The sequence below is a fragment of the Seriola aureovittata genome, chromosome 14, assembly GCF_021018895.1.
Source record: "Seriola aureovittata isolate HTS-2021-v1 ecotype China chromosome 14, ASM2101889v1, whole genome shotgun sequence".
NCBI lineage: Eukaryota > Metazoa > Chordata > Actinopteri > Carangiformes > Carangidae > Seriola > Seriola aureovittata.
The window spans coordinates 4,041,121-4,056,365 of record NC_079377.1 but is presented as its reverse complement, the minus strand read 5'-3'; the positions used below and the strand labels follow the sequence as shown (position 1 = coordinate 4,056,365).

The following is a 15,245-nucleotide window of genomic DNA, read 5'->3' as shown; positions in this document are numbered from 1 at the left end:
ACAACTTCTGTCAATCTCCAGTCGAGCGTGTGCCCCTGTTTAGTAGAAGAACTTACTACCAGCATAGAGCAGTAAATAAACAGAAGCACAAAGTGTGTGTATGACATTAGTGGTAGTACTAGCACAAAAGTCGCACTAGTACAAATACACATAGACACAAACATTTTAAACACAGCCTCCTGAGGATGAGTGTGGAATCTGGAGCTCTGGTCCCTCAAGGCCAAAACAATGTTAGCTCAGCTGACGCAAGCAGTGACTCACTCTCACTGACATTAATGCCAAGACACTCGTGTAACCTGTGAGCCAATAGCTCTCTCCCTCACACAAATACACAAATACACAAATACACAAATACACACACACACACACACACACACACACACACACACACACACACACACACACACACACACACACACACACACACGATGTGTCTCAACGTCTCACAACAGTCCTGAAGTGGTCTGGATGAATTTGTTGATCAGACAGCACTGGGCAGAGAACAGCTCATTTCTACAGCTGAGCAGGATTCAGCACTTTCCTGGAGTAAGGCTACAATTATCACTGACACTGTTTGTTATATAATAGGTTGTTGAGTACTTATATTGTGCGTCATTGTTGATAACCACTTTGCTGCTACATCAGTGATGACTGGAGGTCTTATATCCTAGTGTTTCCATACGCTGCTTCTCCTGCTGCTTGATCTCCCTCAAGATGATCCTCTTTTCAATCATGAGTCAACAGCCGCACTTTTTACACATTGGCTGCTTTGACTGGGAACAGGTTGAATACGCAATTTTAATAAGAAATCAGGAACTTAAAACGCTGGCAGTTTTACAGCCAGATAGACTAATTAAGAGCGACATCTTCAGGTAAAAAAGTATCACTACAAAAGCTGTATGGAGCAACGAGGCTGCAGCTTGGTGCCCGAAGCCACACAATTATCCTGAAACGCTGTTTACATAACGACAGTTTACATATCTTTCTCTTTTTATATGAATCTAGTGCTGCGTTTCACATTCAGATGTGCTTAACCGTCTAACATTTAGAGGTTGTGAATGTGGTTACCTGTTAATCCCCTTTCCTCACTATTTCTATAGTCAATAATCCACACAACACAATGACATTCACAACTGCTAATACAAAGATATAAGATATAAGTGTTGGTGTTCTTCGTTTACATTTACACCTGTAATTTTGAGACAGAGAGCTTCATCTACTATAATAATTAATTGATTTAATTGCTTTCCCACTTTCATTAATAAATGGGTAAAAACAGAAAAAAAGGTCAAATGTTTAGAAAACAAAAATATCTTTATTCTTTTAAGCATCAACTATCATTCACAAAGTAAATGGCTGTTTAGTAGTATTTACTGAATAGATACAACTAAAATGTATGAGCCACAGGCATGTGAATAAAAAAAAAAACTTGAGCAGACACACACTCACAGAGGGGCATGTGGTATTTAGCCAGCCATCTGCATGTTGGTGTGTGTGTGTGTGTGTGTGTGTGTGTTTGTTTGTGTGTAGTAGTGACTAATGGAGAGAGGCAGAGATCTGGACAGAAAGAGTATGAGAATATACAATTAACTCTGTTTTGAGTGAGGGAATATTAAATGCAGGCTGCTTGTGTGGACTGATTTGTAGTGATAAAAGTATTAAAGAGAAGCACCTGTACAAAGATAAAACGGTGAACGGCTGCATAGCTGGATTTATTTTCTGAGGAACAATACAGTTAAAAAGGTGGATGTTTCAAAAGAGGATCTTAAAGCCGAACTGGAGCCTAAATACGTCCATAATCACTCTGCCCTCTGTCCTACCTTCCCCTTCTTGTCCTCTCTCTATTTTTTTTAACCTTTTCCCTCCCTCCTCTCTCTCGCAGTCCATCCTCATACAGCGCTCTGCTGCATTGACTTAACATAATCCATACTGGACTTTAAACAATGCATACTGGTGAGAAATTTGCAGAACATCACCATGACATGACACTAAAACCTCGCAGGAGCAAGGCGGCTGCTGTTTTCAGAGTCAGGCACTGCAGTTGCTCCGCTCCAGCTGCAACAGTTGGGAACCACCACAACTTTGCTTCACTGGCTTAAGGCTTCACCGAGACCCGTGACGTGTTCTACGTCTTTATTCTGAGAAGTTCAGATCTGTTATCTCCTGTGGTTCTCTCTCCCAACGGGGAGGCAGTTTATTTGACCTCCTCCTTCTGGCAGCTCATGTTTGGCTGGACCTCAGCAGCAGGGCCAGTCCTGTGAACTCAAATGTCCGTGACTGACTGGGTGAGTGATAGAGTTGAGTGATCCAGTTACACCATTGGTCACCCGAATGCCACATGACGTTACATGAAGTTACACCATTGGTTGTTTTCTCATTGGCTGTTGCTCTTTCAAATGAACTGGCACAAACTGTTTCTATCTATCTAGGCGTTTACAGCTGCAGTGTTGACATTTTAGCTCATTTGTCGCTAGATTTAGAGACTGTTTTTCAAAAAAGCCAAACACCTGGACATGGGAATTTCTAGCAGGAACCACCTGGCCATAAGGTGTGTTTTGTTTAATGCAATTTGTTCTTGTATACAGTGCGCCCTATCAAATAGTGTGGTCAGCAGTCTTCCAGTGTTGGGGGCTGTCAATTGTGTAGCATGAGCAGGATGAGCAGCTGTAGCTGAGTTCCCTGTACGACATATTCTCTGTCTGTCACTGCCACTTCTCTGTGCCTCTCCACAACTCACTCACATGCAACACTCTGGTGTTAGAAAAACACTGCAGTGTTTGAACAGAGCACAATAATGGTTTGGCATCATATAAACACTCCTGATCAATTAAAAAAAATTAAAAATAAAATAAAACAAACTGATTTGAAGTGTCCATACAAAAAGCAAAAACACTTTAATTTTGAACTTCACTCTAAAAGTCGAAATACAGCTGAAAACCTGCCTGAAACTATAGTGGTACATATTAAGTCCTTTGCCTAATAACGAGACTTAAAAAGTTTGTTATTCTCAAGTCTCAGATGTCAGAGTTTACACTTTCCACAGCCTAAAAGGTTAATAGCAACAGGGGGTTGAGCAATAAAAACAGCTGATATAAGGTTCTAGTTTTGAAAACAGTTAATTTGTTCAGAGATTTTTTGACTTGTCATTTGTGTTGACAACTTACCTGAACAAGGATCATGTTCAGCTTCCCAATGTAGACCTTTTCTTTCTAAACAGTAGAAATAAAGGAGATAAATGAATGTAAGTGACACCGTCACAGTGTCACAACACAAGTCTCCTGTCATTTCCTCATTAATTTGGAACACGACAAACCATACTGACATGTAATATAACATAAATAACAAACTCAGGTTAAAAAAAAATCAAACACTAAGACAATTACAGGTGGTATGATCAAAAAGGACTTCAACTTAATTGAAAGTTAAATATTCAGATCCATGGTGTTACTTTTTGTGTTTGCAAGAGAAGCTTTAAGACTGGTAAATTAAATTTGAAAATAAATCCAATTTATCCTAAAATTATAGCCTTCAGTAAAGTAAATGATTAAGTTAATCTAATACTTTCTATCTCGCTGCAGGAAATGATGGTTTTTCAAGCTGAATGACATTATTTCTGAATAGATGAAGCTCTTTTGAATAACAAACCATTTATAGAATCTTTGCACATGAATGTTAAATTTCAGCTTGAACCTGGTCAGCTGTCAAAAATCTACAGTCAATAACCCTGGAAAAGTCTGTGCAGTTATGGTTTAATGTGTAGTTACATGCTTGAGAAAGACGCATACACCAGAAACATGTCTGCAAAGCTGCTTTCTCAGCATGAAGTTAAAGACTAACAGCCAAGTGGTGGTTAATCAGTAGAGATAGAGCATTTTCATTTAGCTGGCACTAGCACGCTGTCATTTTTAAATGTTCCCTTCACCAGATCTGACTCTTATCCCCAGCTAACCAAAATGTTTGCCTCATGACATTTAACTGGTAACAAACAGAGGCCACTGTGTATCTCATTTCTGATTTCAATTGTACTTTAGTTTTCATGATACATTTAAAATTTCATTTTATGTTTTATTTCTGGAAATTATATTCATTTTTTGTTATTTAGTTTTGCTTTTATTTTGTTTTTTTTACTGTCAATCAATTACAAATGCTTTTAGTTGTTATATTTGCTTTCAGCTAATATTAGGTACTAAAGGGAAAATATAGCTTCATTGTAACTAACATACACACACACAGACAGACAGACAGACACAGACACACACACACACACAGACACACACACACAGACAGACACAGACACACACACACACACACACACCTGCTGTGATCACCAACACATCTGAATTTCAATTTATTTAATTTCAGTGCTGAATCACTCTGGACACCTGTGTTTGTTTACTTGCTGCCTCTCTTCTGTGAGTGATGCATTTTTTCAGGTGGGCTGCTAATACATCAGCGATACATATCGCCAAAAAAAATGTGATTCGTTACATTTTAAACCCTGCCACAGTTTGTATTTTCCCTGGAGCTGATTCGACTCTGGGTATCTTTTTAACAATTCTAGCCTCTGATTGTTTGAGTGATCGAGTTGGCTGAGGAGACTGCTGCTGGAGTCACCATCATTTGTCTGAATTACACAGCACTGTGGTTACCAGCATTACTAATTGCTATCTTGACACAGGCTAGGAGAACTGACTGTTTACCTGATGTAACATGAACACAGAAACAAGTTGGTCCAATTCATTTTAGTGACATTGAAACAGATATGCTATTTTTTGTCGGTCCAATTTTAGAAAAGAAACACAATGTTTCATCAGAATTATTTAAGTCTTTACTAATGCACCCATTCAAGTACCCCAAAATGTAACTTAAATTACATTCCAAGTTAACTTACCTCCACATTTGATGCATCTGATGAAGTCTTGATAATGAGACCAACAACATACTTTTTTATACCTGGCAAATACACAAAGATATCAGAAGAACACAGTTAGCATGCACAGATAACGTGTAAATCTAAACATATCCTGACATGTCGAGCTGCCTGGAGCATGTTTCTCTGTTACCCTAACATTGTCTGCTGGCTCTTAACTAGCTGAAGGTGTGGTCCTCCATTTGCTTACTCTTGCAAAGCCAGTTTGTAAATACATGGATATGGGCTGCAACTGCCACTGAACCTCTACTGGGCAAAGATTTTGGTCAGTTCAGTGGAAGCTACATGTCACCAGGTGTTTTCACAGACAGTCAAGATCGTCAGTGTGAGCAGAGCATCTTTTTAAAAAACTGTGTTTTCAGCTCCCTCGCATTTGTTTCTAGACTGTAGCTGAACTCAAGTCTGAAAATGATGTGCTGGGGTGTAGTGAGCGGAGCCGAAAACAAGGCAATACTCTGGCACAAGGGGGGAAAAGACATACTTGCCGGTCGCCCTGCACTGGGTTTGCCACTTGAACAAAATTCAGGCATCTACGGTCAGAAGTAGGGAAGTCTTAGGTCAATGGAAAAATGAATTTTGAGCAAAATTATAAAAGAATAGAGGGAGGCAGAATCAACTGATTTGCACATGATTGTTAAATTTATTTCATAATCATTTTTTTTTGCTCAAACCAAAATCCTTTTAGACAATTTTTTTTTTTATCCCACTCTGTTTTCAGATTTAGAAAAAAATCTATAATCAAAAATGCCTTCAGCAGTAGGTGGTAATAAGGGACAATAAATTTAGTTTTAAAATGTTGAGATGAGCTGAAGTACAATTGGCAATTAGGCAACAATCAATGTCTGAAAATTCACCTGCAACACCCTGATGCTTTTACCAATTATCCAAGGTCTAAAAAAAAGTAGAATTTATATTGTAAACAACTTTACATAATGTTCATATAATGATTAACGAAGGTCTGGAAGGTCTGGTCTAACAAAGTAATTAAAGTCCCATGTGTTGAGTGTGAAAAGTTCTGACTGTTAAAGATAGTGTCAAGAAAAACATTGCAGTAGACATTAATGCTGCCAGTAACCCATCCCTCTCTGCCATATGGGGGCTTAATGGGCTTAAAGCAACACTGGGAATATCTTATTTTATTACAAACAAAAACATATGCCATGAGATTATTCAGAAGGACACTGTCGCATAAAAAAACAACAAAAGGGGGCTTTAATATTTTAAGGCAATGTAAGCAAGTGGACTAATAACTCCAACTTAAGTTTCCCTACTTCTTTAAATATGCCCCTCTCTCTGAAACAACTGCTACAGTGCAGAATCCAACCATTTTGCAGCGGCCAGTGCAAGCCAGTCGAGCAGAAAACACACCAGCATGCTTAACGGGGAATACTCCTCAACTTGGCAACAGCACGTCACGACATTTAAAAAGGCACTAACACTGACAGAATCCAACTATTCTGTGTATTATACCACAAAGTAAAGTTTTACCTTCACACTGATTCCTGGGAAGAATCTTCCATCTTGTTTTGATAACCGTTTCCAGAATCTGAAGAGCATAGTACTGTAACACGCAAGGAGGGAGGAGCATTAGCATAAAGCTTTAGGATAACAGTCAATAACAAACATTGTGTAATTTTTATACAAACCAAAAACAGTATGAAGTGGACCAGCCTGTAATAACTTGCATTTCTAAAAAATTGGATTGGACTGAACCACATCTTTCATGCAGATTTTGTGGTGTGCAGAACATTCACTTGTAGTTTGTTTTTTTATATCTATGCAAGCAGCATTAAGCTGGAACACTGCAGAAGTCCTGCTGTTTCTCCCAGCATCACACCAGACAGCAAAACACAGCAGAAAAATACAACAATTCATTAAGCAGCTTTGGCTCTGATTGCTCCGAGGTTGACTGTAATAGTCTTGAAGACATAACAAGGTCTAAGTTAAATGTTCTTTTACAGAGACTACAGAACCTTTGTAGGGTTGGGCATCAATAACTGGTTTTGAATTGAGACCGGTGCCAGTATATAAGAACTGGGAATTTGTTAAGAAACCTGCTCTCTGATTTTGCTCAACAACTCCTGCAAGCAAAGTATGAACCTTCTGTACTTCAATCTACCTCACCAGTTGCTCAGACACAGGTAAAGTGCTTAAAACAGACAGACTGAAGTTTTCAAAACAGGCAGTAGTGATACAGTGAAATGTAATCAGAACTCAAATAAGTAAATGCAGGGTAGAAGATCTGTGAATTGTGCCAAAGTATTTCAGCATGGCTTTAAGGCTGCGTTCAGAAGGCTTTACATCAAAAAGTTGGGTGTGTGAAAAAATGCACCCCATGCATTCATTTGAATGGAACTATTTTATTGATGCATCTAGGGTGCCAGTGCAGTGTCATCCCACAAAAAAGATGAACCTGGTTCAACTTTAACTGCAATGCAACCTGACATTATCCGGTCAATCAAATATGTGCAAATACACATTCCTTGTAGATTATGCTGCGTAATGAACATTTTGTTTCTAAAGATCATGGCTACGAAAAATAAAATGATTGTCAATGTGACAAATCTTCCCTCTAAATATCATGAAGCACTGTGCAGCTTTCAGATTCACAGATCTATTACTCAAACTGGACTTCCTGGATTGTACTTTACCTTTACCTGAAGCAACACACCCTCAACCATTGATGCAGCTTTGCATTTTTTAAACACAGTGCTGTTTTTGGTCTGAACACCCACCAAGAACACAGCATTTTCATCATCCCCAGTTGTAGTTGTGATGCCCCAGAATCTAATGCTAGTGTCCAAATTAAATACAGCCAATTATAAAATGGGCATATTTTCATAATATCAATATTTATCATGTTTTTCCTTCCTTTTTTATGGCAGCCCAAAATATGCTCTGCTCAAAATCAAGGTGGTTTTTGACTTCATAATTTGGTGTCTTTGATTACTCAAATAGCATGCATAGAATCTGAACGAGCACGTAACAAAAACCAGAATCGACAACCAGAATCCAAACCAGGAAACCGGGAAACCAGGATTGCTACCCAACCCTAAACCATGTGAGTCGATTTTCCTAACATTAATATACACATTAGTCTAAGGTAAGTCTAAATCAGATCCCTTTAACTGGTGTGTCATAAGGAACAGCAAGACCAACCACAGGTTATGCCCTGTATTAATCTCTGATTGCTTAATAGTGAAGCATGAAGAAAAACAATTAAAAAAAAACATTTTAATTACAAGTTAGTTTTTGATCTAATGTTATTTCAACTGACTGTTTCAACTGTAGGGATCATCAATTCAAGAGTACAATGAGTCTAAAAAAATAATGAATGGCATGTAGTTAGGATGTTATTCAAGCAGGATTAACAATGTGCAACAGACAATGGATGCTGGAAGATTAAAGGTGCAATCTCCTTACAGGTACACTGACTGTACACCACTGACAGGTGTCACTTGGAGTGCTGCACACATTTGGGGGCATGTTTAGTTTCACCTTTAACTGCCACACACTTTGCACAAACCACCACAAGAGGTAAGGCAGGAGAAATTATCAGCAGGAAACCTGCTAGATGCTTTGCAACTTTTTAGCTGGCAAAAGCACATCATTAAAAACGGTCTTGGCTGAAGAACTGAGAGAGACGAAGGGGAGAGGAGGAAGAGGATGCGCTGTAAAAGGAGAGGAGGGTGGGGCGGGAACAGAGCCATGATCCCTACAGGTGAAATTAAGTCACCAAATAGATTTTCTCTCTACAATGGATCCTACTGACTGCAGCCTACACCCTCCCTCTGTCCAATGAAACAGATGCAATAGAAACGGATGAACAGAATTCAGTCAAAGGGAATTTAAAAAGGGTAGACCTTGTGGAGGCCTGCCGTCAAAGCCTAGCTGTGTCATGATGCACAGGATGACACACCCCTTTTCTTCCTATTACAAGCCATAAACATAATGGAACATTGTGATTAATATCAAATAGTCACAGCTTGAATTCATTACATTTTTTTCAAATATTATAATTACTGTAGTTACTAAGAAAAAAGCCAAATATTCAAAGTGCTTTGAAATTATGCACTTTTTAAAGTAATGAAACAAGATAAATGCAGAATTCAAGAGGTGTTTACCTTTTGTTTCCTCTTTTCCTCTAATGCCCCAATTTTTTGGCAAATTACAAATTTAAAAACTAGAAAAAAAATACGGTTGATACATCAACTGAGACATTAGTAATGAACGTCAGTGTTAAAAGCAATCTTACAGGCAAGCAAAACAGAAAAAGACAAATATCACCATTACTTTGAGGAAGTCGTGGCTGCGTGGCTCTTTAATTACTTCATACTCATATATTCATTTTCCATGGACAATGGATTAGGCCTTATTACTTTAAATATCACAGTCAATTTTGTTTGATGCAATAGTGAATCTGGTTGCTTCTGAAGACTGAACCACTGGGTTCACAGTTTGCTTTATCAGCTGTATCACAGCACAGGAGGGGCACAATGTACAGTTATCAATGGGCATGCTGTAGGGGGCAGGACCCTAATCTGACAACTTCAAATAACAGACGGAATGAGCAATGGATGTTAATGATTTATCAATAGGCAGCTCTGTATGCAAGCTGTTTACTGTGATTGTGCTTATTAGCTCACTATCTCTTGCAAAACTGATGCACCAAATCTTAATCAAAGAAGAGCTACAATCCCAGCCTGCACATGCAACTGACACCAGGCCATGCAAATACCCCCATATATCTAAATAGTTAGGGGACTTGGGTAACCTACTTTATGTTCCTACTTGATGTCATTGTTTTTAAGCTACAGCCCTGTTTATTCATATAAACACATGTTGGAGTAGTCCTTTGAGTCTAATCTAATTTATGTGCAGTAAAGTATGTACATTGCACAGGTGTGTGTTTAAACATAAAAAAATGTATTTGTCCATTTGTTGAATAATTACAAGCGAAGCAGCAGCAACAATTCTGAACAATTATTTTATCTTATTTATGACTCAGAAATGTACTTATGTTCTGACTACATGCTAAGACATCAAACTAGTACTAACATCAATTCAGCTGATAAGATTAGTATGATTGAGACAGATGAGTGAAATAGCAGGAGCTCATTCACATCCAGAACCAATAGGGCAGAATCTTAAAGGGCTTATATGGTATTTAGATTATATTACCGCCAGGAGTTGACAGGCAAAGTCCATTGTTTGTCTGGTAGGTACAGATCCAACAGAATTTGTTTTATCAGAAGGGCAGAGGTCCTGCATAGCTCAAGAGTTAGGGCATAGAGCAAATGCTGCCAGGACTACATAGCCAACTTCTGCTGGGAGCCAACCTCTGCACCCACAATGTGCACTTACAGTACATCAAGTTACTTTCAATAAAAAAGATTCAGCTTATTGTATATTTTATATGAAAAGCATGCTGTAAGCAAACCACTGTGACCTACTGTAAAGGTTTTTTTTGGTCTGTTTTGTTTTTGTTTTGTTTTTCAAAGACTTCTTCCTCAAAGCACCAGTACATGTCTTTCCACCGATGTTTTCTGGACTGGTGCTAGCTTACTTTAGTGTTCATGTTCTGGGAGAACTCAAGGATGGTGTCCACTCTTGTCCAGGCATCCGGGTGCTCTTTTAAGTGTGTCAACACTTCTTGCGCCATTCTTTGCTGCAATAGAATTGTGAATGACAATTTAGATTCAACACTGAGGTGCCATGAAGAAACGTGCAACTGTATTTTAGAAAATTGTGGTAACTGTAATTTCTAGACATATCTGTGCTATAACCACCATGTGAATTTGTCAATCCTGGACAGATACATTTTATGGTTTACAGCTTTTACATTTTTGGTTAGGTATGGGTTATAGAGAACTTGTAGCACTGGAAAACATACCTTGTCAAAAATGTTAATGGCAAAAATGGCTTATAAAGCATTTGTTTATGCTTTAAAACATACCTGTGGTCCCACCCCATGATATAGACAGTTCACCACATTATCCAGCAGGTTGATATCCAGTTTCTGGTTGAAGTCCAGCAGCTGCTGTGCTGCATGGTCTGCTAACATTGTCATAACTGCTGGCATAGAGCTCTGCAACAAGGACAGCAGAGGGAGGGGTCAAGAGTGCACAGAACACATTCAACAGGCAAAGTCATGTGAACTGTGTGTTTAGAAACAATTCCAAACAGCTGACCATGTAACAAACACCCCCTAGACCCACCAGTGAGCCATCATTTCAAGAAGTTAAACTCATGGTGTCACAAGCCTGTCACTGCTCAGAAACTACACAGAGAAAAGAAAAGTTTTTTTTTTTCCATTATTCTGTTGGACTGATTTTGAAGAACTCCAATTTGGCTGAAAACTTTTGACACAGTGCAATGATCTACCCCAGGAGTCAGGATCTGCAAGTAGGGGCTCAGGCGGCAAAGACAAATTAAGTTAATAATCTCACCCAGTGACTTCTAACACTAGACTCTTATTGTAAAAACTTCCCAAAACCCTAGGTAACCTTAGCTTTTTGGCGATAGGGGGGTTTCTACCAGACTGACACCACACTATATTGCAAAAAATAGGTTTATATTGATCTGTAAACAGTTGAGTACACCATTCATAAAACCAAAGTCGATTAAATCCCCCGTCGTTGGGTTAAACAAACAACTTAACAACAGAATCAACCTGGAAACGAGCCGCCCATGATACCTACTATGTTCTACTGATCATGCACTTCTGCCCACGACCATATTAAGGAGTTTAACCGAGCCACGTGCCAGATATACAAAGCGACGTCACGTTGTTTACATCTGTAAGTGACGGAGTTCACGCTCCTAACAGTGACTGCAACACAAGTAGCAGGCACCCGTGGTTAAAAGTCTCACTAATGTATGCAGCTTGTAGCTATATTGACAGTCACTAGCATTATCTGTGATCAGGCTAATGTAAAAAGCGTTTATGCGGCACTAGCGTACTTCACACATAATGCTAACATTAGCTAGCGTTTACGCTACATTTCTAGCTATCCGTTAGCAGTGTGTCGCACAAACAGTTCACATGTGGTCCTTGACTGCTGACTACAACCACTCCCACCAAGGATACCAGGGACGAGGGGCGCTTAAAATTTTACTCACTGTATCATTTAACAACACTGTTTAGGGAAGTTGGCGCTTTGTGTTGCGGCTACTCTCCAGAAAGACTGGCAACGGTTTGTCCAAATGATTAACATAGCATTTTAGACGCTTTACACTACACCGCACACAGATAAAGTTAACACTGGCAACCGCTAGGCACCTAGCAACATCAACTTGACATCCGCTCACATCACGCACACGAGTGATGCTGCTGTGGTGGGAGAGGCACGGATTTAATCATACAGCGTTTGGTTACTTATTCATCTGCAGTGACACACGTAACCTTACAAGACGCAGCCTGTGTTAGTTATGCATTTAGTTAGGTTAAGTTACAGCACTTTCCCCGACAGCCAACGTTAGCTAATCCTTATAAAGTGATAAATGCTAGCTAGCGGGCAGTCGGTGGCTATTAGGTTATCCCACTGATGCTACTGCATTCTGAATTAGCTTGTCTTTTCAGGAACACTATGACAGGTAACGTAAACTATATGCTAATACAACTTAATATCCACACCACAATGCATTTGTTTCCACTGTACAGGTAAAGCCAAGAAACGTTAATCACAGCATGGCAGGTTTGCACTTCACCCCAGTTACCTACCTAAAGTCCAAGGCTCTGACTGTAAAGAGTGGCGTTTGCCAAAGAAACTACAAGGTACAGTGAGCACTTCAGTATCACTGTTGATTAGAAAAGATTTCCTATTTCTGCAGCGTTGACTATCTCCAGCTCCAGTAGTGAGTGATGTCTGGCTGGTAAGAACCACTGATGTGGATTCCAAAACTACTATCACGGCAAAGCCAGCAATATGTTACTCCGATACATTTTACGAAACAAAGTAAACCTTGATTCACTAATTAATTCGTTACTCTAATAATTTTCCAGCGGGGCGGTATGGAGGTTGTGTGCCTGCGCCTCCTCTCCTCTCTCAAGCAACTAACTCGCAACCGGTTGAAACCGGTTCAGACTGGGAGATTCCATCTCGGTTTAGTTTTCAGCCGATGGCGCCGCGTAAAGTTTGGACTGGCGTTACGCCCACACGGCGCTGTGATTGGCTGCGGCTTTGGCGGACACTTCCTAGTTGGTGTCCTATTGGATGATCGAGGTGTCAGTTTAGTTCAATTCGCTCAAGCGCCCACGCGACTACTCCGCCCGAAGAGAAAAAGAGGGCAGACTCCCATGCAGAATGGACTTCTTCATGACTCCGCTTATCAGACTAGCGAATAACTTAGCGACCACTGTTTTATTGCTATACCAGAGGGTTAAGTTATACATTACCGCCATTCTTGCAAATGTTATATAGCACTGCTGCACGCGCGTAGAACAGGAGGTGCAAAACTAATGCCTTTTAATGATTTTATCCACTTAGAGCCTGTGAAGGTTGTGCTACTTTTAAACGTTTTATATATCCTGAACGGACAGTGGCCGTCTCTTGCAGGTACACTTGTAGGTAGAATGATGTGATAAACCGCAAGTACCATTCATTTGCCTGTTGCTTGTAAGCTGGTAATTTTCCACCAGCCACGAGTGGGAGTGGTTACATGATCATGAACGCACGGGGTTAGAAAAACGACCTGGAGGAGAAATTGTTTCCCGAATGGGCAACATTATCAAAGTGAACGGTGGATGTTTTAAATAAACAGTGTCAGCAGCAGCAGAGACAAGAAATGTATCGTCACTGTCTACATTTTGCTAATTGAGAGCCAAATACAGTGTGCACTGCTGTCAATTGAGGATGCAAACATGACAGCGTTTTTTTCTTCTTCTCTGTGGTCACGTGGTCCAGCGCGCTACTTGATGGAAAAATACTGGATTTGGTGTGTAGTGGAGACAGTACACAACCCAGTAAAGTCATTCAGGGAGGATTTTTCGAAGGGCGTTTGAGTCCTTACCCAGCAACACTGTCTACCACTCATTTCTTTATGTCCCTGCGACCCTCAGAAACATGTCCAGGTCATTTATGTCATTTGAAGTAGTTTTGCTGCTGAAAAGCTGCTTGTGCACAGTATCTCATTTCTTTTTTTTGAATTGCATGTTGTCTGTGGTTTGGGAAACAAATGCCATGTTTTAGATGCATCAGTTAAAAACGTGTAACAGCAACAAAAGCTGGTATTATCTTAGTTGTGTTATTTCAGAGTTGTACATTGGTCATTATAAGAGGGGCATTATAATAAGTCAGTTCTTGCATGTCATAATGGATTACATGGTAAGTGGATTTCTGATTGTAATATAAGATCATACTTTGAACAGATTCATTGAATAGAAAATAATTTTTTGAGCATACGACTTTCCATCTTAAATGAAAGTTATCTGTCATCTAACCTATTGTATATTTGCACTGTTGGTGTCATTGTCCTTGGATCAGCCTCACACCCCAGACAGTTGGCCTCTGTCCGAGCTTTTGTTATTAACAAACAAGATTTTCAAAGCCCATTATCTATGTGTTGATTCATGAATGCCATTTGCTTTGCCCTCCATGCTGTCACATTCCTAGAATCCTTCACCCTAGGAAGAAACGAAACAGGTCAGCCTACTTTTTAGGAATACAGTAAGTCTTGGAAAACGCAATGTCTGAAGTTCAACCAAAAACACACATTGTTTAGATTGAATGTTCATATAGGTCCATATAACACTCTCTGTCCCATAACCGCTACTTAGACTGTTGTGGTTTATTATTTCCATGGACTGTGTGCTCACAGCTGTGATATAAGATTTGCAGATAAATAAAAATGCAATTAAAAAAATAAGTAATCCACTAGATAAGTATATTTTTAGTACCTACCCTTTTAGTCCATATATTATGAGTGCAAATAAACATAAACCTGCAAGTAAGTGTGTGTGGACCCACGACCACAGTCATTTACTTGAACATGCATCAGGCATAGTCAATGGCATTGTAGTAATAGTGATTTAGAAGGTGGCTTAACTCATACAATTAATGAAAAGTGATTTTCAAAATATTTTCAAAAGTGTTCCCTAATGCCTTTCACTCAACATAGGCCACACCATAAAGTTTACACCAGTCTGATATCATTAAATAAATTGTAGTAGAAAGTCTTGTAATTTCATTCAGAGAGTAATTGTGCTCACAAAAAGTCAAGTGCCTTCAGGCTCGCACTGTCAACACAACTGAGCTTCTGTCTCTCCTGGTGCAGTGCTGGAATTTATTGATAGACATGTGTGAAGTTTGGAGGT

General features: G+C 39.4%; 1 protein-coding gene across 3 annotated transcripts in view; it reads right to left on the bottom strand.

The window, feature by feature from the left end:
• Nucleotides 1-13,031, bottom strand: part of xpo1b (exportin 1 (CRM1 homolog, yeast) b) — a 29,051-nt gene extending 16,020 nt beyond the window's left edge. For 2 of the 3 annotated variants that reach the window (XM_056394869.1, XM_056394870.1), the window contains exons 1-6: nt 12,654-13,031; nt 10,887-11,018; nt 10,497-10,598; nt 6,419-6,491; nt 4,892-4,953; nt 3,165-3,209 (exon numbers count right to left, since the gene is read on the bottom strand). In XM_056394869.1, coding sequence (XP_056250844.1) covers nt 3,165-3,209; nt 4,892-4,953; nt 6,419-6,491; nt 10,497-10,598; nt 10,887-11,012 — 408 coding nt within the window. In that variant the 5' untranslated portion in view covers nt 11,013-11,018; nt 12,654-13,031. Of the gene's footprint in view, nt 1-3,164; nt 3,210-4,891; nt 4,954-5,411; nt 5,461-6,418; nt 6,492-10,496; nt 10,599-10,886; nt 11,019-12,653 lie in introns of those variants that run through there. The other variant, XM_056394871.1, reaches the window with a different exon arrangement.
• Between the last annotated feature and the right edge of the window lie 2,214 nt (nt 13,032-15,245).